This window comes from Macrotis lagotis, chromosome 1 (assembly GCF_037893015.1).
Source record: "Macrotis lagotis isolate mMagLag1 chromosome 1, bilby.v1.9.chrom.fasta, whole genome shotgun sequence".
Classification (NCBI taxonomy): Eukaryota; Metazoa; Chordata; class Mammalia; order Peramelemorphia; family Peramelidae; genus Macrotis; species Macrotis lagotis.
Genome location: NC_133658.1, coordinates 734697479 through 734722681, shown reverse-complemented (window position 1 = coordinate 734722681; position 25203 = coordinate 734697479). Strand labels below are relative to the sequence as shown.

The following is a 25203-nucleotide window of genomic DNA, read 5'->3' as shown; positions in this document are numbered from 1 at the left end:
CATTGATAAACACACACAGACATACATATACCCTACTCTAATTTATTAGTAGATGTATACTGAATGTTGAATTAAACTTTCTTGAATTACTTGAGATAGTGGGGGCCCAGAATTAATTTATTAATTTACTTTCACAACATAGCTGATAGACATATGGATGAAGTCTTGGAATCAGGTCTTATTTCTGACATGCACTATCTTTGTGACCATAGTCAAGTCAAGTAATCAATATCTTAGTGCTCTGGATAAATCTCTGTGACTTTTAAGTTAGAGAAGAGTTGTTGCTTTGTATGAGTGGAAGGTGTCTCCACACTAGAAGCTCCTAACACTAAGGAAGATAAGGAACTGGATTTGACCCTCTTCTTGCCTTTCCTGTTCCCCCCTCCCCTTTTGAATTCCTTGACTAATTTTTAAAAGTCAAAACAATGATTAATTAGCGAGTTTCACAATTCTTCCCTTTCTCTATTCATTCTCTGAGTAAAAAAAATATGGAATAACAAATTAGCAACCAGTTGACTAAAATGTAAAAAGTATCTTTTTTTTAGTTTTTTGGTTTTTTTGTAAGGCAATGAGGTTAAGTGGCTTGCCCAAGGCCATACAGCTAGGTAATTATTAAGTGTGTGAGGTCAGATTTGAACTGACTCCAGGTCTGGTGCACTATCTACTGCGCCACCTAGCCACCCAAAAAAGTATCTTTTGAAATAAAAAGTTAATCCTGCTCTCTACTCTTCTGTAAACAAACATCACCAAAAGACAAAATGATGTCTTCCCAAACTTTTAGCTACTAAAGTCATTCGGATAGAAATCTATCATTTAGAATTAATTGTTTCCATGAGAGAGGAGATACTTCTTTTTTAAAAGTTTTAATTTATGGAACAAAACAAGAAGGTATTTTTGCAATTCTACCAGGTTTATTCTAACTTATCAACACAGTCTACAAGAACAACTGGATTTCTCACTTTCAGTGGTATAAATATTGTCATAGAGGGGGCTTGCAAATGACACCAAATATGAACAAAATATATTTTATTCTTTCAGTTTTGATATTTCACTTAATTCTAATTTCACTGAATGTTAGAACTGGAAGGGACCTTATAGGTCTCCTTTAACTCCTAGCTCTAGATTTACAAAGAATAACTCCTCCTTTAATATGACAGGCCATGGAATATTTGAAGACAATGTTCATGCCTTGCTTATTTCCTCAACTGCTCTTCAAAGGAAACGACTTTGAGTCATGTAATTAAACTAGTCATCTTTTGGATGACAGAAGGTATTCCAGTGTGACGTTTCTCATGAAACATCACACACAGTAACGACTCCTTTTCCCCTTTCCTTCTACACAAACTTTTGTCACTTTCCACTTGTCCTTGTTCTATAGATAGCCCAAGTTCAATAGAGCATCACATAGACAACTAGTCAAGTAATCTTCTAACACATCAGAGTTTAAATGGTAGAAGACAAAAAATGGGAAGGAGTGAGGCAGAAGAAGCTATTGAAACTTCTCATACCTTAGGGCTGCTGCCACCTTCCATTCTTTCCACATAGCTTGTTTCCTTAAATCACTCCATCACTAGCATCCTGAGCTATTAAAGTCTATGCACACACAGAATACTAAGAGGTATGATGAAACCTAAGAGGTCATACAGTTTTGACAGGATTTTAAAATATATTTTTAAAATCAGCTTAAGCAGTTTAATTGAAAATTGATTAAGTGAACTGAACAGTGTCATAATGCAATTTTGACTGATTATTGAATAAAGCATTGACCTGAACATTTTGAAGATGGAAAAGGTGATGTACAGGCTAGAATACGGGTGTGCTGCGAGAAGTGATAGCCAGATGTAAGGGGGATAAACTATACTAGCTATTAGGAAACATTTCCTTATGACAGTATTATTGGAACAAAAAAAGTTCCAGGGAAAAGAACAAACATCCCCAGACTTGAAACTCTTTAAAATGGATTTGGGGGGAAGAGTGTTCAGAACATGTCCAAAGGAGCCATCCTATACTGACCCTCCATTGGGATGAACTGATGATCTCATCAGTCAGTCTTTTCCGTTTCTAATTTCTCAGCTCCCACATTAACAGTGCTCAGATGGTGCAAGAGGTATGACTTCACAAGACCTGGGGAAACTCCAATGAAAATAATACCATCATCAACATACCCTGAACTATTCAGACATGTCTGCTGCTGCCCTTTTGGGAATTCTGCCCCAGCTGCTAGAGCACTGGAGCCTTTGAAATGGAAAAGGAGAGTAGGATATGGAGATGTATTGCATTTCTTTAGCAAAGATATTTAGGAAGAAAAACAGATGATTTCATTGTCCAGCTTTAAAGAAAAAAAAAGTTAATACTTCAAGTTCAACTGGGCTTCTGGACATCAGCCATCTTCATCACATTTACTAGGATGACAATGTATTAACTCCTAAGGTCTCTTCCAGTTCAAAAATTCTAAAGATATTCTAATCTAGGGGCTCTTAATCCACAGATAACCAAAGGGTCTGTACCAATAGACATGAACTGATGGTCCATGGGAAAAATAATGACTCATATTTTCACTCATCTCTAAAATTTAGCATTATTTAAAAATATTATTCTGAAAAGAAATCTGTATACTACCAAAAGGTCTATGACTCAAAAAATGTTTAGATTCCCTAGAGGAGCTCTTTTTTTAATTCCTTAGGGGCTAAGGTGCTTGGCCTGACTTTTATTCCATGTAAAGCAACTCTGTAGACATATTGTTAGTAGGGGAAAATGTAACCTTGGGTCAAACAAAAAGATGTGTTGTGAGAAGCAACGGTCAAATATTTTTAAAAAGACCCCAGACATTCACACAATCCTATAGAGGAGGGAAAATGCAGTTCTTTGCTTCTTACATTACAATGTGTAAGTGTGTGGAATAGTTAACATACCTTGAAAACTCCAGAACATTAAGTATTTCAAATGTTTCCTCTTGACCCAACTGCAGGAAGATAAAACAATTGACTTTTACAAATAATCAAAACTTCAAATTTCTCCACAATAATCAAATCTCCATACTCCCCTAAACTATATGTCTACTCCACCTCTAGCTTTAAGCTATCATTTTCAAAAAATGATTGTACAAGCTATCATTTTCAAAAAATGACTGTACAAAACGTATGTGATGACAGCTCCCTCTTCTGGTAAAATGAGTCCTAATTTGTCAGTTGAAGTCTTGAAAAGTGCCATCAGACTCACAGTATGTACCTAACTAACAAACAGAGCATTAAGATCTAAAAATAATTTGTTTGACTTTGTTAATAGGCTTCATCCTTTTCATTTTATGAACATATTAGTGAGCATGCTTCCTGGTATATTTGCATTATTATTGATATTGTGTATTATACCCATTTGTATTAAATGCCTTTTGTCACTGGGGGAAAAAAGATCTAAGGACAGTTCACTGAAGAGTAGGCAACTGAAAATGCTGCTCAAAAAATGGGGGAAAATTGCAGGGATGGTAGAACATTTAGCTAAAGGAACAGAAATGGCACATCCCAAAGGAAAAATACAAATCAAGATGCCATCACAATATACACGGATAAACAAACAAAAGAAATTAAATCTTGGGAATATGGGTGGCGAAAGACTTTCAGTTACACATCAGTCAATATGGTATAGATTTTTCTACTTGATTTTCAGGACTATAAAAAGTACAGACATGAATGTAGTGTAGCATCTTGGGTTTTATTTCTGAATTAGAGATTGATAAACTGTATGATCTTTGGATTGCCCTTTAAACTTTCAGAATCTGTTTTCTCACCTTTAAAATGAATGGAATGAATCTGATAAATTCTGCAGTGCTTTATTACAGCATCTTTAAACAGTCTTTGAAGTTACAATGTTTGGATGGATCAGAAATCTCCTTGATGTGGGTTCTCTCTCCAAAGGAGCAGGTAACAAGTTATATATATATATATATATACATATATATATATATACATATATATATATATATGTATATATATATATATATATATAATACACACACACACACACACACACAGTATCTCCTGTCCCATGACTCCTTCATAAAGGATTCATCTAACATGCTGGGTGTCTTTCTCTAGTTCTCTTGATATTACATAGCTACCAATTAGATAGCCCTTCCAGTGGCTTTCCCTTGCTGTCCCTACTGTATGAATAGCCATTCCCTTTTTGGGGCATTTATTACCCTATGTTAACTCACTCCTCCTGAACTACTTATACCCATCATGTGTCTGTCTCTTCTTTACTCTTTGGGTACCTGCAACTTGATTCTCTAAAGTTTTTGGTATCCTACATAGTCATATGAAACATCACAGAAGAATTGGTCTTTGTTTAAGGGAGAAACTTGAGGGACATTACAAGCACTGATAATTTTTCAAGCAAATACACATTTGTTTTGTCCCCTGAGTTTTACCTCTGAGGGTACTGAGGCTAAGCAATCCTGAATGCTTATGGATCTCATTAAGGAGGCTTTTCAATACTCCAGGTTTGAAGCCATCAGCACAATGTGGCCCAATAAACGAACTTCACTTTCTAATCTAGAAGAAATCCTTCTTCCATTTGGACCTCATACTGGACACAATCTCTAAAAGTAGTAAACATCTATGGCAAGTATGCATCTTCCTCTGATGCTTTCAATTCACCTATCTTTGGCTCTTGGTACTCTCCTGACTTGGTTTTATTTGTCCACAATGAAGTGTTTCACCCCAGCCCTGGCACCTTCTGACCTTCATTTCTGTTTTTCCCCCTGGACTCTGATGATCTTTCACCTCTGAGCCCTGCCTTTGACTGAATTTAAGGCTTCCTTACCAGAACCAAATCTCCTTTTCCAGCTCTCAAGCCCAAAGGCCAAGGAGAACATGACAGTTTGCTTCAACCCATACCTTTGATTCCTGCTGCCTTCTAGCTATTCTACTTTTCTAGACCTTTTACCTTATCCAACCCAAATAGATATACCATAGTTCAGGGGAGAAAATGAAATGAGGACATTTGTTTCAAGAAAAAAGATTGTCCCAAATTACTAAAGAACAGTACACTGTTTTCATATACAAAGTCACTTCAAGAAATGTAAATGTGGAGACTAAATTTTGCAGACAAAACACCAAAGCTTTATGGTGACAAAGTGCCATTTAAGCAAAGTACATGATACAAAGAATAAAGAAACATGCTAAAAAGATATACTCTAAGTATTAAAATAGTTTTAGTTCCTAAGTATATTGTGAAGGATCTTGGACTTGTGGCTAGAGTGCTGCATTTGAGTCAGGAAGACAAGAAAGTATTTTTGTCAACTTATTTGCCAAGAGTCAATTTTTGTCAATTTGTCAATTTACCTTCTGAGCCTCAGTGTCCTCATTTGTAAAGTAGAAGCAAGACCAAGCTTATAGGGATTATAGCAATGGTCAAGGAGTAGTAAAGGCTTTGCACTTTACCATACATCAGTTCTAAATAATCTACTATTGGGGGAATCTTCCTCCTGAAGGCACTATACCAGGACAAGAGCTTAACAGGAATTTGTCTGATACAATGCCAAATTCACAAGTTTCCTACTTACAGCTTCTATGATAACCGAGCGAGGAGTTCTTGCAGTAAAGACAAAGCCAAGTTTTTTTGCTCCTTTCACTAAAGCCCCTTCATCTGTTGAATTAAAAAATGGCCCATATTAATGAGGGTTAAAGAAATAATTTCTATCACCAAGATGTAACAACAACATGAATGGGGCAGCTAGGTGGCACTGTGGATGGAGTACTGTCCCTGGAGTCAGAAGGACCTGAGTTCAAATGTGGCCTCAGACACTTAATAATTGCCTAGCTGTGTGACCTTGGGCAAGTCATTTAACCCCATTGCCTTAAATAAATGAAGTAAAAAATATTGGAACATTTCAATAAGACTCTAACATCATTTTAAGATTTTGACCTTATATGAGAAACAGTAAAGGATCCAAAGATTTTTCCAACCACTGAATATTTCCAACCAGTGAATTTTATATAGTGTAATTTGTTGAACAGTTCTCCTAACAGCTGAAAATAAATGACTTTATGAAAATTCCCTGTTAAGATCAGATACATATTTCTCTTATGCCCATTAATATTCCAATGAAGTAGATGCAAATACTGAATTAAATTACTTTTTTGACTATTTGGCTATTTTGTCTGGAATGCAAAGACTCAAGGGACATGATACCTGTCTTCAAGTATTTAAAGGAATAGTTGCCATGTAAAAATGGCATAAACATATTTTGTTTGACCCCAGAGGACTTAACAAGGAAAAAGGCATGGAAGCTGCCAAGAGGCAATTTGTTTGATGCCAGGAAAATTCTTTTTAGTGAGTCATTCCAAAGTGTAATAAGCTGCCCCAGAAGATAGGGGGCTCCCATTTGGTGGAAATTGGAGGTGAGAATATTCAAGTAAAGCCCATCTATCAGGTGTGATGGAGAGGGGATTTTTTTTTCAAGTATAAGTTTGGTTGAGATTTCATCCTATGGCACTATATCAGGACAAGAGAGAAAAGTCAAAAAAAGAAGAGGAGATAAGAGATCATTTTCTCTCTAATAATAATAATAGACAAAACAGAGTCTCATACTTAAAGTCCACTATCAAGGACAGAAATAACATCATTTTTCCTTATTGTGGTTCATTTTTTCCCCTCTCAGGGGACAGATGAGGGCTAAACAACTGCTGCTGGAAAGCCAAGATAAAGAGATAACCTTTCAGGTATTCTTGAGGCTCCATATGTCATACTACTCTAGTATTGGAAAGACTAGGCAGTACCATCCTTCCATAACATTGACACCTTTCCACACAAATGCCTTTAAGCCACAGAAAATGTAAGAGGCCCTAAACAAAGTCAAAGAAATAAGTAGACAAGTTTTTTTTTCAGATAAAACCTACACCACACTCTCAATTGAGAGAGCCCCAAAGGCAGAATGCATCCAGTGATCTATAAGGTAAAAGGCAGAATAGCTCACCTGGAGAAGAGGCCTGGTAGTGGATAGTGTCACCATCTTTCTCTGGAACAACAGTGTGACAAACAGCCAGCAGCGTGAGGAACTCCTGTATACATTCAGCAGTGGGCTATAAAATATTATTGAAGTCTGATCACCAGATTGTCATTACTTTTAGGGTATAAATATATGGGTGACCCTTTGGGCCTCAGATGCCTGCAGTCAGGCTCCATCTTTTATTAAAACCTATTTATCATATTGCCCCATAGCTGACTAGTTGCCTCTTCTCTCTGACCCTGATCTTATCATTGTTTCACCATAACTACTGTTATCATCACTTTGCTCCAACTCCAGCATTTCTTTCTTATTTGCTGCATTAAATATATAGTCCTCCATTTGGTATTTGACATCCTTCACATCCTGCCCTATTCCCCAATCCCCTGAACTTTCTGGTTCCCTTCCACACTGTCTACAATTTGGCAACAGAATGTCATTTTCCATTTCTGTGCCTTTAGTCAGATGTCCCTTATATCTGGAGTGCTCTCCTTCCTCCCTTTTGATTTTTCCCTGACTTTCTTCAAAATTAGTTCAAACTTTACCTTCTGTAACAGGCCTTTCTTTTTCTCTCTCCTATTTGTCCTCTTTAGGCTCTAGTGCTATCCTCTTTCTGAGATGACATTCCATTGCCCTTGAATGCCCCTTGAATGATCATGGATATCTACATGCTGTCATATCCATTAGACTGTAAGCCCCTTGAGGGCAAAGATCATTTTTTGCCTTTCTTTATATTCTTAGAGCTTAGCAATGTGCCTAAGCAAAAAGTAATTCTTTAGGGGGAAGAAAAGAAAGAGGCAAATAAAACTTTTAAGCAGAATAAACCTGATAGTCCTGTAAGGGTAATGATGAGAGTTCACCTAAGAGACATTGTGGCAAAACAGCAATCTGGTAAAGGGGAGATAGTTCTGGCTTTGGAATCAAAACCTGGGTCTAAGTTCAACCTACCACTTACTCTCTGGGTGATACCATGACAGTTATTAAACTCTCAGTTTTGTCTTTAAACTGAAAGGAATGAACTAAGGTTCTTTCTAGCTCAAATTTGCTCTAATATTTCTTCCAAAAATAGATGAAACTTTACCCAGTTTAGTGAACAGATTGTTATCAAAAACCAACAGCTCTACAAACATGAATCATTCTTGCTCAGATTCTTCTTATCACCCCCCCACCACCACCAAAGAGCATAATCATGTCAGGTACTGGTTGAACAGCTGCATTTTGAGGGAAAACTCTGCTCCTCAAACCATAATTTCACCACACCTGCCTATTTTAAGTTATGGCTGTACTGAAACTAAGAGGTTCTATGTAAGAAATTCAAGGAAATAGTGTGGTGTTAAGGAAAGGGATAGGAAAATTTAAATTTATACAGTATTTATATAATGCCTACTATATTCCAGAAACTGAGAAGTATTTTTTCCTTTCCTTTTTTTATTTATTTTATTGAGAAATATTTTTTAAACCAATATTATTTCATTTGATCCTCACAAAAACCCTGGGAAGTAGGTGTTGTTATTAACCCCATTTGACAGTTGAGGAAACTGAGGCAAATAGTAGTCAAGTGACTTACCGAGTGTCACAGTGCTAGCATTTGAGATTTGAAATCAGTCTCCCTAACTCCAGGGCCTACGTTTTATCCACTGAACCACCAGCTTTCTCTAGTAAGTTGTAATAATATATAGGAGACTAGAGGATACTTAGAAGTTTATAAAAATCATCATTCCAGGGTTAAGTTTTAAACAAATCCATTCCCCCAATTCTAAAGACTCCCAAATTATGAGCCAATTGCAAAGTTAAAATGATTTTGCAAAATCACCTTCAGAAAAATCTAGAAAGCTGCCCCAAGAAAGTGATCCTTATCCCTGCTCTCCCCTCCCCATTCAAACAAAAATATGGAGGATTTTGACAACAGTCTTTCAAAAAGTTACTTTAACACATGCTACACATCAAGAATATGCTTATTTGAGAAGTGGGGACAAACTCAATAATGGGAAAGGAAAGCCACATTGATGGACACCATAATTAACAAAAATCTTGGCGAGCAAAAGTGTTTGACAATTCGATTTTTGCTAGGATGTTGCCTCCAATTGATATATATATATATATATATATATATATATATATAATATATAAATATATATATATATATATATATATATATATATTTTCCTCCTGCTTTAGATATGATAGAAAAATGAGTTGATACATACACATAGAATATAGGATTCACATTTCAGCATCTGATTCTTCATTTGGAGTTATGGTCTTATATCACTTACTACTTATTCAATAGCCTTCAAACTGGGGCAATACTGGACTGCTACCCAAGCATATTAGACTTCACACCCACCCCTCAATCTTTAAAAAGGAGACCAAAAGAGCTGGAAGCTGTATTTTTTGCTGTTCCTTTCACATTTTGATAGATTACTTGACGTTATGAAACTACAGATCACAGAACAGCAAGTCCTTGCTTATCACTGCCATTCTCTCTTCAAGCTGTCAAGTGTCTGTTTTAATTCTTCTAACACAAAACACCTGTAACCTTAATGAATACAAAAGGAAAAGATGATAAATGGTCAATGATTAGGAAAAAAATAGAATGTTTTATTCTACATGAAAGTTGTAGGGGTAAAGTTTGAGAGGAGGGAGGATGGTCAAAGGATATATGCCAAAAAGGAGGGTGTCTAATCAATCAGCAGTCATTTACTATAAAATCTACTACAATGGGGATATAAAGTCAAAAATGAAATGGTCCTTGCTCCCAGAAAGTTTACATTCTACTAGGGAAGACAACACATGCATAAATAATTCAGAAAGGCATCAAGTTTTGAGTTTTTTAAGGCATTCACTGTCTTCACTAAAAAATGTCAGGAGAGGGCTGGGAGAGGAATCAGCAAAAGCTTCATATGATGGTGTAGCTTAAGCAGAGATTTTCAGGAAACATGGGGTTCTAAGAGGTGTGTTCAGGCTTGAAGGAGAACCACTAGCAAAGCACAGAGAAGGAGATGGCATATTTTATAAGTGAAGATCACAAAAGGTCAGTTTAGCTGGACCTCAGAGTAGAGAAGAATAACACATAATAAAGTTGGAAAGACAGGCTAACCAATGACTGAGAATTCCAAGAAAAGACAACAAGGCAGCCCTGTGGAAAGAGCACTGAATCTGGATGGTCTGAGTTCAAGTGTGACCTCAAACACTTAGTAGCTGTCTGCTTCAGTTTGCTCAGCTGTAAAGTGAGGATGATAATATTACACCTGTTTCCCAGGGTTATGAGTTGATATTTGACAAACAATATCAAGTAAAGCCTATAGGACTAAGAAGCAGGATACTATGAATACAAAAGAGAAGTCAGTTTTGAGTCTACCTTATAAAGAGAAACTGAAAAATATTACCTACATATACTCCAAAAAAACAGGTAAACTGGTCACCTCACAAGAATGAAGGATAACCCATGGACAGGTCATAGGCTGCAGGACCCAAGCAATGTTGTCAAGATGCTCAAAGCAAAACTTTTGCCATGTTGGGACGACTCCCAAGATAATTTATGGGCTGATGTGAACAATTGTCAAGAAGAACAGAAATTCATGAGTGGATTAAGAATTGAGCCACATTAATGAGATCACAAACTTAATCAAGTATCAAAAAAAAGAATGTGCTTAATTTATGGATACTAAAAGTAGATTTAAGGCCAAAAGAGATTTCAGTGATCACCTACTTTACGTCATTTTATGGATTAAGGGGAAACAATTAGCTCAAAGTCACCAAGGAAACTACCAATAAAACTAGTATATTAACCCAGGTCAATAGCATCATAGATCTAGAAATGGAGAAGACCTTAGAGATCTAATCTATTATCCTCATTTTAGGAATGGGGAGACTGAGGTTCAGGGAATAGAAAGCATATTGCCCAATAATTACTAAGATGATCACCTTGTTAGAAAGTGGTGGATCCAGGATTCATACCCAATCTCTTTTAATGCCTTTTCCCACAAAATCAGAAAGTATTTTTTTAGCAAAAAAATTTATTTTGTGTTAAGATGCCCTTCTTTCCCTCGTTATCCTTTCAATTTCCCAAGAGGGGCACTGGTCCCTTAACAATTTGAGGATGAAAAATGCTACTGTTAAAAAAATGAAAAAAATACTCTTTGAAAATTACACAGGGCACCAGATGACACAAAAGTGAAGAATATAAATCTTGCAATTTAATAAATGGTCCAACAATCCACTAGGAGAAATAGAAGAATTGCTTAAGTCTAAGCCATAGCTAATTCAAAAAGTTCAAGAAGTAGATGTTCAAGGTAGGCACAGGGGACTAATATATTCCAAAGTCTGGGATTCAGAACTAGGTGGCACCACACAGGATCTTATACATCTTCCTTGGAGTCTGAAAATTGAGTCTGAAAATCTTTTAGCAGATAGACATTTCCTGTTAACAACTAAGAATCCTTGGGGAAGATGTGAGTTTTCATCTGCTGTGTGAGTCTGTTTACCTAATGAGTCATTTTTAATTTATTTGATGGCTTCCATAATTACCAGACAAATGCAAGAGTCTGGAGTTTTCTTGCAAAGTCAAATGACTTCTATAAAACAGGCTTTGACAAATAATATAAGGGTGAAAACATAGTGTGAATACATGATCTTTTCAAAGGGATCCGGATCCAGGCTAAAGAGTTCTCCAGGGACTAGAGCAGAAATGAACTTTACAAATACAAATTCTGTTCTTTGGAGGTTTCATCCACATATAGAAAGTCACTGCTTAGGAATGTTATCAAGAGACAATGGAGTTATTTTCCATGGACACTTTCTGTGGGGTGACTGAAAACCAGACTCGGTCTTGGCATTCAGCCTATATTTAAAAGTTTAAATATAAGCCTAAAGAGACCCAAGGTACAATAAAACTCTAAAGCAGATGAGAAATGTTTCCTCAGGAGAGAACAGGGGTTTTTCTTAGTTTTTTAAAAAAATTTTGTCTATGATTAGGCAATCCTTTACTCTAAAGTAATTTCCATTAATACTATAATGGAATTGAGGTTCTCTAATTTGCAGAACCTGACCAATGTAAGGTATTTTGCTTGGGATTCTTGCTCATGTCTTCTTTTCTCATTTATGATCCTACAAAGAGGATAGTCAGCAAAGAGACAAAAAGACAGTCCCTGCCCTCAAGGGACTTATGATTGATGATTTAAAATAATTAAATATTGGTACTAATAACATGGGAATCAAGAAGCTTGGTATGACTGAAAACCATGCACAATCTTCCAATTGTGGTTCAAGCTGTTTTCTTCCTCTTGCTCAATTCTGGGGCTTTACTCAATTGTAGAGCCTACCCAAGATTGTGAATAGGGATGTAAATGATTATAAAATTTTGGAAGTTGGAAGTTTGGACTTGAGATTTTGATTGCATTGGTATGTGAACCCCCCCCCCCTTGAAGAAATCCTTTCTCCCAAAGCAAATCAGCAGCAACTCTACAATTTATCAAATTGCCTAAAACAATGAAACATTAAAATGACTTGTCTAGGATTTATACATTTGGTTATTATTAGATGACTTGTCCTTGGATTTTCCTATGCTGGTCTTGAATCCATTATGCCATTTTCTCCTCCTCCTATTTTGGCTTCTCCTCCCCTCTTCTCTCCTCAACACTCCATACACTAATTCAATAGGCTGCTTATCCAGAGCTTCATGCTCTAATCATGGAATTAGGAATTTCTCATCTGTCTTGGATTTCCAATTTGGATGTTTAGAACAGACGTATGAAACTTATAGTCCAAAGTGACCAACACTCCTGAATATAGCCAGAACCAGAGAAAATAAAATTGAAAAATATTTAACAAAATAAAAATACAATAGAACAAAGTTAATATTTTGTGTGTTTTTTTTAAAACAAGGCAATGTGGTTAAGTGACTTGCCCAAGGTCATGCAGCTAGGTAATTAGTAAGTGTCTGAGGCAGGATTTGAATTCAGGTCCTCCTGACTCCAGGGTCTGTGTTCTATCCACTGCACCACCTAGTTTCCCCATGTGCACCCACCTGTGCACTACCTAGCAGCCCTAATGTGTGGTTTTCTTTTTATTTTTGCTATTTATTGGTTTTGATCCAAATGCACATGTATATTTTTAAGTTATAAAATTTCCTTCTACCCTCCCTTCCTAATCACTTCCCTTCAGTGGCAAAAAATCAGATTATAAAGAGCATTACACATACATATTTTGATAAACATGTTTACAGATCAGTTTTTTTGGTATGAGGAATTAGGATTAAGGAAAAGAGACACATAAGAGATAAGTTTTATAAAGTGTTCATCAGATTCTGAAGAGTTTTTTTTTGGGGGGGGGGTTGTGTGTTCTGTTTTGTTTTCTTCCTCTGGGTGGGGATAACATTGTCCATAGTTGGTCTAATACAGTTGTCCTAGTTCTCTGAACTGCTGAGAGGAGCTGCTTGCATCAAAGCTGTTGATCTCACAATATTGTTAATGTGTACATTGTTCTCTTGGTTCTTCTCTCTTTACTCAGCATCAGATCTTGTAAGTCATTCCATGTTTCTCTAGAGTCCAACCATTTATGGTTTCTTATAGAACAATAATATTCCATAGTATTTATGTACCATAACTTGTTTAGTCAGTCCCCAATTGACAGACATCCTCTCAATTTTGAATTCTTTGCCACCACAAAAAAAAAAAAAGAGCTGCTATGCATATTTTGGAACATGCAGGACTTTTCCCTTTTTTTCCTATAAATTTCTTCTAAATATAGACCTAGAATTGGAATTGCTGGGTCAAAGAGTATGAACAGTTCTTTGGACATAGTTCCATATTGCTCATCAGAAAGACTGGATCCATATGCAACTCCACCAGCAATGCATTAATGTCTCAATCCTCTCGCAACCTCTTCAACATTGATCATTTTTCCTTTTTCTCATCTTGGCCAATCTGATAGGTGTGAAGTGATACCTCCCTGTTGTTTTTAATATGCATTTCTCTAATCAATAATGATTTGGAGCATTTTTTTCCATATGATTATATATAGATTTAATTTCTTCATTTGAAAACTGGTTATATCCTTTGACCATTTATCAACTGGGGAGTGATTTGTGACCTTATAAATTTGATGTAATTCTCTATATATTTTAGAAATTAGACCTTTATCAGAACTTCTAGTTGTAAAGATTGTTTCTCAGCTTTCTGTGTGCCTTCTAATTTTGGCAGCATTGATTCTATAAGTGCAAAACCTTTTTAAATTTAATATAGGCAAAATCATTTATTTTGTAGTTTATAATGCTCTCTAATTCTTGTTTGGTCATAAATTTATCCCCTTTCCATAGATCTGATAGGTAATATCTTGGTCTATTAATTTATCTGTGGTATCACTCTTTATGTCTAAATCCTGTCTCCATTTTTTACCTTATTTTGATAGGGTGTTTTTGCCATACTATTTTCCAGTTTTCCCAACAATTTTTGTAAAATAATGAATTCTTATCCCAGAAGTTGATGTCTTTGGGTTTGTCAAATAGTAGATTGCTGTAGTCATTTACTGAGACTTCTTTTGAACCTATCCTAATTCACTGATCCATTACTCCATTTCTTAACCAGTACCAGGCAGTTTTGATGACTGCTGCTTTATAGTATAGTTTTAGATCTGGTAGAGTTAGGCCACCTTCCTTTACATTTTTTTTTCATCAGTTCCCTTGCTTTTCTTGACTTTTGTTGCTCCAGATGAATTTTGTTACTATTTTTTCTAGCTTGGTAAAGTAGTTAATTGGCAGTTTATGTGGTATGGCACTGAATAAATAATTTAATTTAGGTAGAATTGTAATTTTTTATTATATTAGTTCAATCTAACCATTAACATTTGACATTTTCCCAATTATTTATGTCTGACTTTATCTGGGTGAGAAGGGCTTTATAATTGTATTCAAACAGTTTCTGGGTTTGACTTGGGAGGTAGATTCCCAAGTATTTAATGTTGTCCACAGTTATTTTAAATGGAATTTCCTTTCTATCTCTTGCTCTGGGGCATTGTTACTCATATAGAGAAATTCTGATGATTTATGTTGATTTATTTCATATCCTGCTACTTTGTTGAATTTCTTGTTTCAAAGAGTTTTTAGATGATTTTCCTGGGTTCTCTAAGTATATACCATCATATTGTCTGCAAAAAGTGAGTATTTTACTTCCTCATTGCCAATTCTGATTCCTTCAATTTCTTTTTCTTCTCTTATTACTACAGCTAGCATTTCTAATATTATATTGAATAGTAATGTTGATAATGGGCATCCCTGTTTCACCCCAATTATAATATTTGTTGATGGTTTTATATAGATACTATTTATTATTTTAAGGCAAACTATGTTTATTCCTAAACTCTCTAGTGGTTTTTAATAGGAATGGATGTTGTACTTTAGCAAAGGTTTTTTCAGCATCTATTGAGATAATCAAATGATTTCTGTTAATTTTGCTATGGATATGTTTAATTATGTTGAGTGTTTTCCTAATGTTGAAACATCCCTGCCTACCTGTAATAATTATAGCAAGTTAGTCTCATTGCTAAAATTTTATTTAAGACTTTTACATTAATATTCATTATGGAGATCAGTCTACAATTTTCTTTTGTCTTTTTTGGTTCTTCCTGGTTTAGGTATCAGCACCATGTTGGTGTCATAAAAGGAGTTTGGAAGAACTTCCTTTCCTGTGTTTTTAAAATAGTTTATGTAGAATAGGAATTAATTGTTCCTTAAATGTTTGGTAGAATTCACATATAAATTCACCTGGACCTGGAGACTTTTTCTTAGGGAGTTTATTGATGGTTTCTTCAATTTCTTTTTCTGAAATAGGGCTATTAAAGTATGTTATTTCTTCTGTTAATCTGGGCAGTTTGTATTTTTGTAAATATTCATCCATTTCATTCAAGATGTCAAATTTATTGGCATACAGTTCAGCAAAGCAGCTACAAATTATTTCTTTAATTTTCCCCTCTTTGGATGTTCACCCTTTTCATTTTTGATACTGGTACTTTGGTTATCTTCTTTCTTTTTTTAAATCAGATTAACCAAAGTTGTATCTATCTTATTACTTTTTCATAAAATCAATATTTTAATATTATATGGTTTCTGAAGTTAATATGTACCTACAGTGATCCTATATATGGTTTAGCTCCCTTCCTTTCTAACCGAATTTAACACAACTGATTTAGATGTCCTCTGCACAGTCTTCTCTGAGGATGCTTTGTAGGTTCAGGATCACAATGTAAATTAATTAATTCAATTACATCTACAAGTAAAAATAAATTGAATTTCACCTTAAAGAGAACTTTTGGAAAAGGCTTTGTATATCTTCTTTGACTTAGGGGAACATATATCTTTGACACTTCATTTAGCAAAAACTCAAATACAAGGGGATTTTATAATCTCTGCATATCTCAACCAGTTGTGTGACAATTAAGAGCATAACCTACTGTTGGAAACAGTAAAAACTTGCCTGTTCCCGTCTCATATCTTAATCCCTAATCCTTGCCACCTTTGTCCATGTGCTTTCTGGAAGCCAAATTCTATCATTCACAAGCTTTCCCCTCACTCTAGATTCCCTCTCTCACTTGTACAATTTTCTTATACTTACAAAAACAAAGTTTTCTTCAGAAGATAATATATGGTGCTCTTTCTCTCATGTCCCCAGACATAGTAGATTAGGAACAAAGTCACCCCTTCTTCCTTATTCTTCCCTGCAACTTCTGAACCCTTTCTCAACTAACACAAGACAATTTCTTGGAGATTTATTCCAACTGTTGCTGTGTTTTACTAACTAATTTCATTTCCTCTACCTTTTCAAGGAGTTCAGAAACTGGGTTTTATATTTATAGTCTCCTCCCCTGCAACATGCCTTGCTATCATAGTTGGGAGACTTCAGGATACAAACTGATATTCCAGTGAACATCTTGTTCTCCAAGTCCATCAACCTCTTCGTTTTTTCCATGACTTGTTGGCTGCTAATTTTTTTTTTAAGTTTCCTCATTGTGGCAGCTATTCTATGTTGGTTAAATTGATGTATGAAATGGTGCCAGAGTCAGTATCTTTACTTTTGTTCATCTTTTATTTTCAAAGTTGATAGTTTATTTAATCAGACTGGGCTGCAACTCCAACAAGTTCATTCAGGGCTCATCCTCTAATCTTTATTCTTTTCTTCTAACTCAGTATTAGATTAGTCAATGATCCGATTTCATACAAACAGCTGATTCTGTAACCAGTAGCAACCAATTTCTGCAATAATGTGTCAACCCATTGGTTTTGGAAAAAGACCCCTGATTTAGAATATCAATAGTTAAATTCATGCCTGTAGATGGTTTAAGAACTATGATTCTTAGCTTTCTCTGCCATTGTCATTATCAGGAGACAGTTAAGAGGTAAAGTAGATAGTGTGATGGACTTGAAGTCAGGTAGCTATTGTTTATTCAGTCATTTTTTCAGTTGTGACTGACTCTCCATGACCCCATTTGGGATGTTCTTGGCAAAGATATTGGAGTGGTCTGCAATTTCCCCTTCCATCTCAATTTACAGATGAAGCAACTGGGACAAATGACATGCTCAGGATCACTTAGCTAGTAAGAATCTGAGGCTGGCTTTGAATTCAGAAAGATGAATCTTTCTGACTCCAGACTCAGTATTCCACCCACTGCAACTAAAGTTCAAATTTTACCTCTGATACTTTGTAGATACGTGGCCCTTGGAAAGTCTTTTCAGTTAATTCATTTGTAAAATGAAGACAATAGTTAGCACCTACTTTTTAGGGTTGTTGTAAGGATTAAATGAGGTAACCTATGTAAAGTGCTTTGTAAATTTTAGAGTACATAAATGTTCTAATTGTTGTTATTATTATGATTTATTATTATGATTTATTACTACTACTACTACTACTACTACTACTACTATCACCAGAAATGGAAGAGGATACCATAAGAGAAAGGGCCATTTTGTATTTTTGTATTTTTTACTACCTGGTAGGCAAACTGCTAAGATCTAAACATAAAAAATAATAAAATTATTATATGAAAGAGTTCAACTTTTTAATACCCAACTTTTTCTTTTTACAGAAATTTTTTTCCCTATTTCAATTGAAAAAGCATTATTAAACATCTATGCTGTGCCAGTCATTGGGGATACAAAGACAAAATGAAACAATCTTTGCCTACTTAGGTGGAGGAAAATGATTTTTTTCTTGTGATAATAAATATAATAGCATTAGTATAGTACTTTATGATTTGTAAAACAATTTATACAAATAATATAATTTGATCCTCATGTTGCCATTGGTAAGTAGATACTATTTTTATCTCCATTTTACTGATGAGTAAACTGAAGATAAAAGATATCATGTTACTCAACTAAGTTACACAAATAATGAAACAGGATTTGAACTCCTCTTCCTGATCTCAAAGTCAGAACTTTATTCACCTTACCATTTACTTTACTGGAATTCTTTTTACTCACATGCTGTAAATTAATAGCTTTCTCTGTAATATAGATATTTGTAACTCATATTTTCCATTCTAAAATTCAAGGATTTCCCCCATATTATAACATTTGCACATTATAAAGCTGAACTAGTTCTGCCTGATCCAATATAAGTTAACAGCAGCTTCTTCCAAAGTCACCCTCAATATAAATATAGCATCTCTACTGGCAGCTTGCCCCCCCTAAAACAATAGCCCTCTTTTTAGACTAATTACATGGAACTATCCATTACAGATAAGTCTCCCCCTCCAAACAATAGCTAAGGCAATATATTGTTTGAGGCTGATGAATGTGAGCCAAGGTAGAATTGTTCAAAAGACCAAGCATGAATCTATAAAGGACAGCTCTAAAGTTCAGTTGAGTGTACCCTGGCCAGTTAGTACTCCCAAATCCTGAAGACCAGATTTTAATGTAAAAATTTATTATACCATCAGAAGTAGGTTTTTTTTTCTCTACATAAGCAAGAATAATTTGGTCTCAAATTTCTTTGCCACTAAGATTTATTCCTTGGTCCTCAAAGATGATGGCATTTATATCAGGGCACTGTAGGCTGGCATAAGATCAAAAGCTCTACAGGATCTACAAAGACCTTTCTCATATGAAAGTACCTGAAAAAGCCCTAACAACTTTCATACTTCCTTTATTCTCCATTTAACCATACTATACTTTTCCTGATGAACTGTATGTGAGTTGGGCATTGTTTTGCTTTCAACTTTTCATGGTTTGACATTAGGATTTACCATGTAACTATTCACTTAGAAAACATGTTATTAAACATGGAAATGGAAGAGAGATACTGATCTCTGATGCAGTCCTTGGAATCAGCCCTTTGAATCCAGGGCAAAAGCTTTAGCCTAATCTCATCTTTCCCTGCCTCTTAGAACCAAAAATTGACTTCATTTATAACATAACCAGTACAAAAGACTCTAGGTTACAAGTAATAGAAATAATTAGATGAAAAGTAAGAAAAGAAAATACACTCCCCCTTTCCCCATTTCTAGTCTAGACTTTGTCACTAATTTGCTAGACAAGTCACTTTACTACTCTGGGTCCTTAATATCTGTATCTATAAATTGAGCAGGGTAGAAGGTGAACTATATGTATCCTAAGCCTTTCCCGGTTCTAAATATTTTATAATTGTGAATAAATGTTACATTCTAGACTCAAAAAAATTTATAGCAACAATGAATATTTTTACCACTCAAAAATAACTGCACAAACTCTCTTTTTCTCTTTTCCCCTTGGGTTATACAGATTAAGCAAAACCAAATTTCAGTAGCTACTTTGGAAAGAAAATTATATTCTCTTTTCATATTTGGGGGGATGGGGAAGAAGAGAGAAAAAATATTTTATTAGAATGCCCAGGGAAACTACTAAATTGTCAGAGGAAGATTCCATTGCAAACTGACATTAGGTATTATGTATTTTAATTTTGAAGTAATTTTTAAAAATATATTGGGTTTTAGAACAGGGTTACATATCTATGTCAGGATACAAAAATATCAGAGATAAACCTCTGTCTTAAGTACACTGCTATAATAATTTTTCACTTGGTGGGTTGCTGTTTAGAATATCATGATTTTTTGATAAGAAAATGGTCATAAAATCATATCATCATAGATAGAAAGGCAGAAGGACCTTAAAAATTCACTGAATCCAACTCCCTCATTTTATAGATAAGAAACTGAGCTTCAGAGTTCACAAAGATAATAAATGGAAGACACATGACTCTAGCCAAGGTCATTTAACTGTCCATTGTAAAGTGAAAAGATAGAAATTATCTTTAAAAAGTGAACTGTGAAGTGTTTCTTCTTATATACATATGCCTAGAAGGAAATCCCTAAATTAACTTTATGCAATCCAGGACTGATTTTGTAGACTCAAAGATCATATATTTGGGAATATTGGTGATGGTTTCTCCCCATCATCTGGGGAGAAACTGAAGCCCAGAAAAACAAAGTTCCATGTCAAAGGTCATACAACACAGATCATAAGAAGGAAGCAGAACTGGTATTTGAAACAGGATCTCTGACTTTCCATATAGTATTCCTTTTTACTGGACCAAGCTGTCTCCCAGTTCTTTTATGGTAGCAGCCCTTCCACTCCAAGACTTGTTTCTCCTCAGGTCATCACCCCTGTACTGGCAAGACATTCTATCTCTCAGCTCCAAGCATTTTAAAATATTATTTATTTTTACTAAATATTTCCAATTAACATGTAAAACAAATTTTAACTATTATTCTTGATATTTGGAATTTCAAATTCTATCCCTCCCTAGAACTGCTCTCCCTCCTTGACAAGGGGGTCATTTAATTTCTTTTTTTCTTTTTTTTTTTTGGTTTTTGCAAGGCAAATGGGGTTAAATGGCTTGCCCAAGGCCACACAGCTAGGTAATTATTAAGTGTCTGAGACTGGATTTGAACCCAGGTACTCCTGACTCCGGGGCCGGTGCTTTATCCACTGCACCACCTAGCTGCCCCTAGTCATTTAATTTCAATAATAAATGTGAAGTCATGCAAAACCTATTTCCATATTGATCATGTTACAAATGAAAAACAAACAGAATAAGATAATTAAAATAAAGAATTTTTAAAAGTATACTTCAATCTGCATCCAGAGTTTATAAATTCTCTTTTTGGGGGGTGGATAGCATTTTCATCAGAAATCCTTTGGAATTGTCTTAGATCATTATTTGGTTAGAGTAAACTAAGTCTTTCACAGCTTATCATCCTTAAAATAGAGTTATTTTATACAATGTTCTCATGGTTCTAAGCAAAGCATGTTTCTCTGTATGAGTTCATCTAAGTTTCACCAGGTTTTTCTGGTAAATCATTTCTGAGTGCATTAGTATTCCATTACACATACAGCATGACTTGTTCAGTCATTCACCACTTAATGGGCATCCTCTCAATTTCCAATTCTTTGGGACCCCACAAAAGAGCTACTATAAACATTTTTGTACATTAGAATCCTTTTCCTTTTCTTCAATATCTCTTGGATTCAACTTGCATAGTAGTATTACTGAGTCAGTCATAAGGTATACACTGGTTTGTTTGTTTTTTTTGGGGGGGGGCGTAAGGCAATGTGGTTAAGTGACTTGCCCAAGGTCACACAGCTAGGTAATTATGAAGTGTCTGAGACAAGATTTGAACTCATGTCCTCCTGACTTCAGGGCCAGTGCTCTATCTACTGTGGCACCTAGCCACCCTGCAAATTGATTTTTTTAAAGAAAATTCTTCCTTGCATGAATGCATAGAAAAAGAAAAAGAGCTTAAAATCTCACCCTTTCCCCAAATACAAAAGTATTCTTCAAATAAATGTAATGCTCAGAAAAGGATCAATCCTAACACAAGACTAAAGATTAACTGTTTCAACCCTGGTGGAAAATCAGAAATGTGTTAATCTACTTTCCTAGGATAGGAAATATTCTAACAAAATATGGAAATTATGATGTCTCTAAGTCATTCTGATGGCTAATAATTACTATAATTAATTTATCACTGTGGTCTCATTTCTTTCTTGAAATATCTCTTAGATTCATTTGATCCATTTCTAACTATCTTGATTCTGAGTCTCATTATTCCATATCTGTATACTTCAACACCCTCTAAATTATTTTTAACAGCCTCCTTTCTAATTTATCCAGCATATTAGTTAGAGATCAGTTTATAAAACATTTTTTCTTCTGCTCAAAAAACAGTAATTGATGCCTATTCAAACAATCCAAATTTCTTTACCTGGTCTTCAAGACCTACTGTAATCTAGCTATAATCTACCTTACTTACCTATCTCCTCAATTATCTATTGGACATTTCCAACAGGATGTCCCAGAAATATTTTAAATTCAATATTTCCCCAAACAGAATTCGTTATTCTTTCCCATTATTACTCTCCTTTTCCAAATGCTTTCATTTCTGCTTAGGGTACCACAATTCTTCTTATCTCTCAGAGTAAAACTTCAAATTACTCTCAATTCATACTTCTTCTCATCACATATCTAAACAGTTGCAAAATTTCACCTGTACACCATTTTCACCTATGACCCCTTCTCTCTGTTTACTTAACCATTGTCTTAGTTTAGGTCTTTATCACTGTTCTCCTAAAAATTAGCACAACAATCTCCTAATTGGTCTTTCTCTCTGAAGTCCTTTGCCATTATAGTCCATCTTAAACTTTACTGCCAAAGTTATTTTTCTTTTTTAAAATTAAATTTTATTATTTTCAATTTTTTGTCTTCTGTTCTACCCAAATTGAACACTACCAAAAGAAAATGAAAAATCTCATAACAAATATACATAGTCAACTGAAGCAAATTCCCTCATTGGCTGTATCCAAAAACATGTCTCAGTAGGTATTTGTGTCCATCATCTCTATTTGGAAGGGAATATCATGCTTAATTTTCAGTCATGTGGAGTAGATCTCATCATGTGGCTCCCCCACTTAAGCAACTCCATTAGCTCTTTACTGAGGAAATAAATTATTCTATTTAGCATTTAAAGTTGTTTGCATCCTGAGCCTTCTCCTTCTCAGCATCATTATGCTTCATTCCTTCAGCATTCAACCATTCAGTCCAAAGCCATCTCGATTCCTCACACAGAGGACACTCTCTGATGTCCTTTTTGCACCTTTGCACTTGCTATCACTCATACTTGCCAAGCATCCCCTCCTAACTTACCTCTTTTCCTTTAAAGTGCAACTCAAGCACCATTTTCAACAAGAAGCATTTCCTTATCCCTTTAACTGCTGTCTCCCCAACTAATTTATGCTGAATAATAATATAATACAATAATGCAATAAAAATATATACATGCAAATATCTATAATCTATCTATCTATATAATATATATATAAAGAGAGAGAGTGTGCTCTAGTCTCTTCTAGTAATATATAATCTTCTTATAAAAAGTGATTCTTTATATTTGAATGCCTGGCTCCTAGCATAGTACCAACCCATAGTGACACTTAACACTAAAAGACTGATATAACATGTTTGCCCCCTCTTCACAACCAAATTACTAGAAAAAGTAATCTGTAGTTGCTTCCTCCACATCTACCCTACAGCTCACTTTCCAATCTGGTTTCTAAGACAAGTCAACAGAAACTACTTTGATCAATAAGAAATGTGACCTCTATTGTTAAAGCCAATAGTTTTCTCTGTACTTTTCTTCTTATTATCTACACAATATTTGGCAGTATTGAACCTGGATATTCTTTCCTGAATTTTCCAAACAGGACTCTCCTGAGTCTCTTCCAATGTCTTATCACTCCTCATGTTCCTTAGTGGGCTTATAATGATTGCTTCTTTTTTATCATTTTTATTAATTCTATTTAAAAATTACTCAATTTTGTCTAGTAATTGACTAAGGTCATAGTTCCTTATCTCTGAACTTAGTTCAGAAATTCAACTGACCTAAGTTTAAAAATCAATTCTCCTGCTAATCAACATTCTATTCCTTGAGCAGTTAAATGGCACAATGGGTAGAATGCTGACCCTGAAATCAGGAGGTCCTGAATTCAAATGTGATTTCAGACATTTTACTAGCTTTGTAACCTTGGACAAGTCACTTAACTTTAATAGCATCACATCCAGGACCAGCTCCAGTCATCCTGATCCATATCTAAGCACTGGACCCAGATGGCTCTGGAAGAGAATGTGAGACTTGGTGACTTAGCACAGCACCCCCTCATTAAAATCCAATTCATATTCTTGACATGATGTCACCTCCCTGATATCATAGACTTCTTTGAAAATAAAGAACAAAATATTCTATTTCTGCCTCAAAGAAATCTGCTCTCTTTGAGGGGTAAGAGGTGGATATCAGGGAGTCTGATGGTATCTTTACCCACTGAGCTATCCTTCAAAGATGTCTGGTTTGCTAGCCTAAGAAGCCTGGTCTATTATCTCTAATCTTGCAGGTGGACTCAACAATGACCTTTTCTTGGTCACAGGAGGGAAGGAGAGGGTTTTGCTAGCCCATCATTCCCAACTTCCAACCAATCATATTGTTTTCCATGCCTCAGTCATATAACCAATCATAATTCCTCATCCCAGCAATACTGCCAACTCTATAACCAATTGTATTATTTCTTCATCTACTCTGTTCTGGACTTTGTTTTATACTAATAAGAGGGATCTGTGCCTCCAATTTGGGTTCTTGTCTAAAGTGAGGCAATCATTCATCTGCTTGAATAGCAGGTTCAAAACTTGCTAATACAGGGTTCTATTTCAAGCCCTCTTCTTTATCAGTGATTTCATCAGATCCTTTATCTCTCTGTAAATGATTCCTCAATCTACATACATTCCTAGCATCCCTTTCCTGAAGTCCAGTACCACATTTCCAAGTGACTACTGAATATCTTCACCTAGTTTTTAGTTTTTCCACATATATATTAAATTCAATATGTCCAAAATGAAATTGTATTCAACTACACCCAACTCTTCTAAATGATAGGTGATACAGAGGATCTGAGTTCAAATCTAACCTCTGACACTTAATAATTACCTAACCGTATGACCTTGGGAAAAATCACTAAACCTCATTGCCTTGCAAAAATGAATGAATGAATGGATGGAAGGATGAATAATTAAATAAATAGCCAAGCTCATAAACTAGGAAAAATCCTCAAATCCTCCATCCTTTTCCCCTTCACTAGTTATTATTTGCTAAGTCCTTTTGATTTTACCTTTCATAGTTTCCTATGA

At 35.1% G+C, this 25203-nt stretch overlaps 1 protein-coding gene across 5 annotated transcripts in view; it reads right to left on the bottom strand.

The window, feature by feature from the left end:
- ATP8A2 (ATPase phospholipid transporting 8A2) overlaps nt 1-25203 on the bottom strand; it is an 865734-nt gene that overhangs the window by 554505 nt on the left and 286026 nt on the right. For all 5 annotated transcript variants that reach the window (XM_074216189.1, XM_074216185.1, XM_074216187.1 and 2 more), the window contains 3 exons: nt 6974-7079; nt 5561-5643; nt 2913-2962 (listed from right to left, as the gene is read on the bottom strand). In XM_074216189.1, the coding sequence (XP_074072290.1) occupies nt 2913-2962; nt 5561-5643; nt 6974-7079 (239 nt within the window). The remainder of the gene's footprint in view (nt 1-2912; nt 2963-5560; nt 5644-6973; nt 7080-25203) is intronic.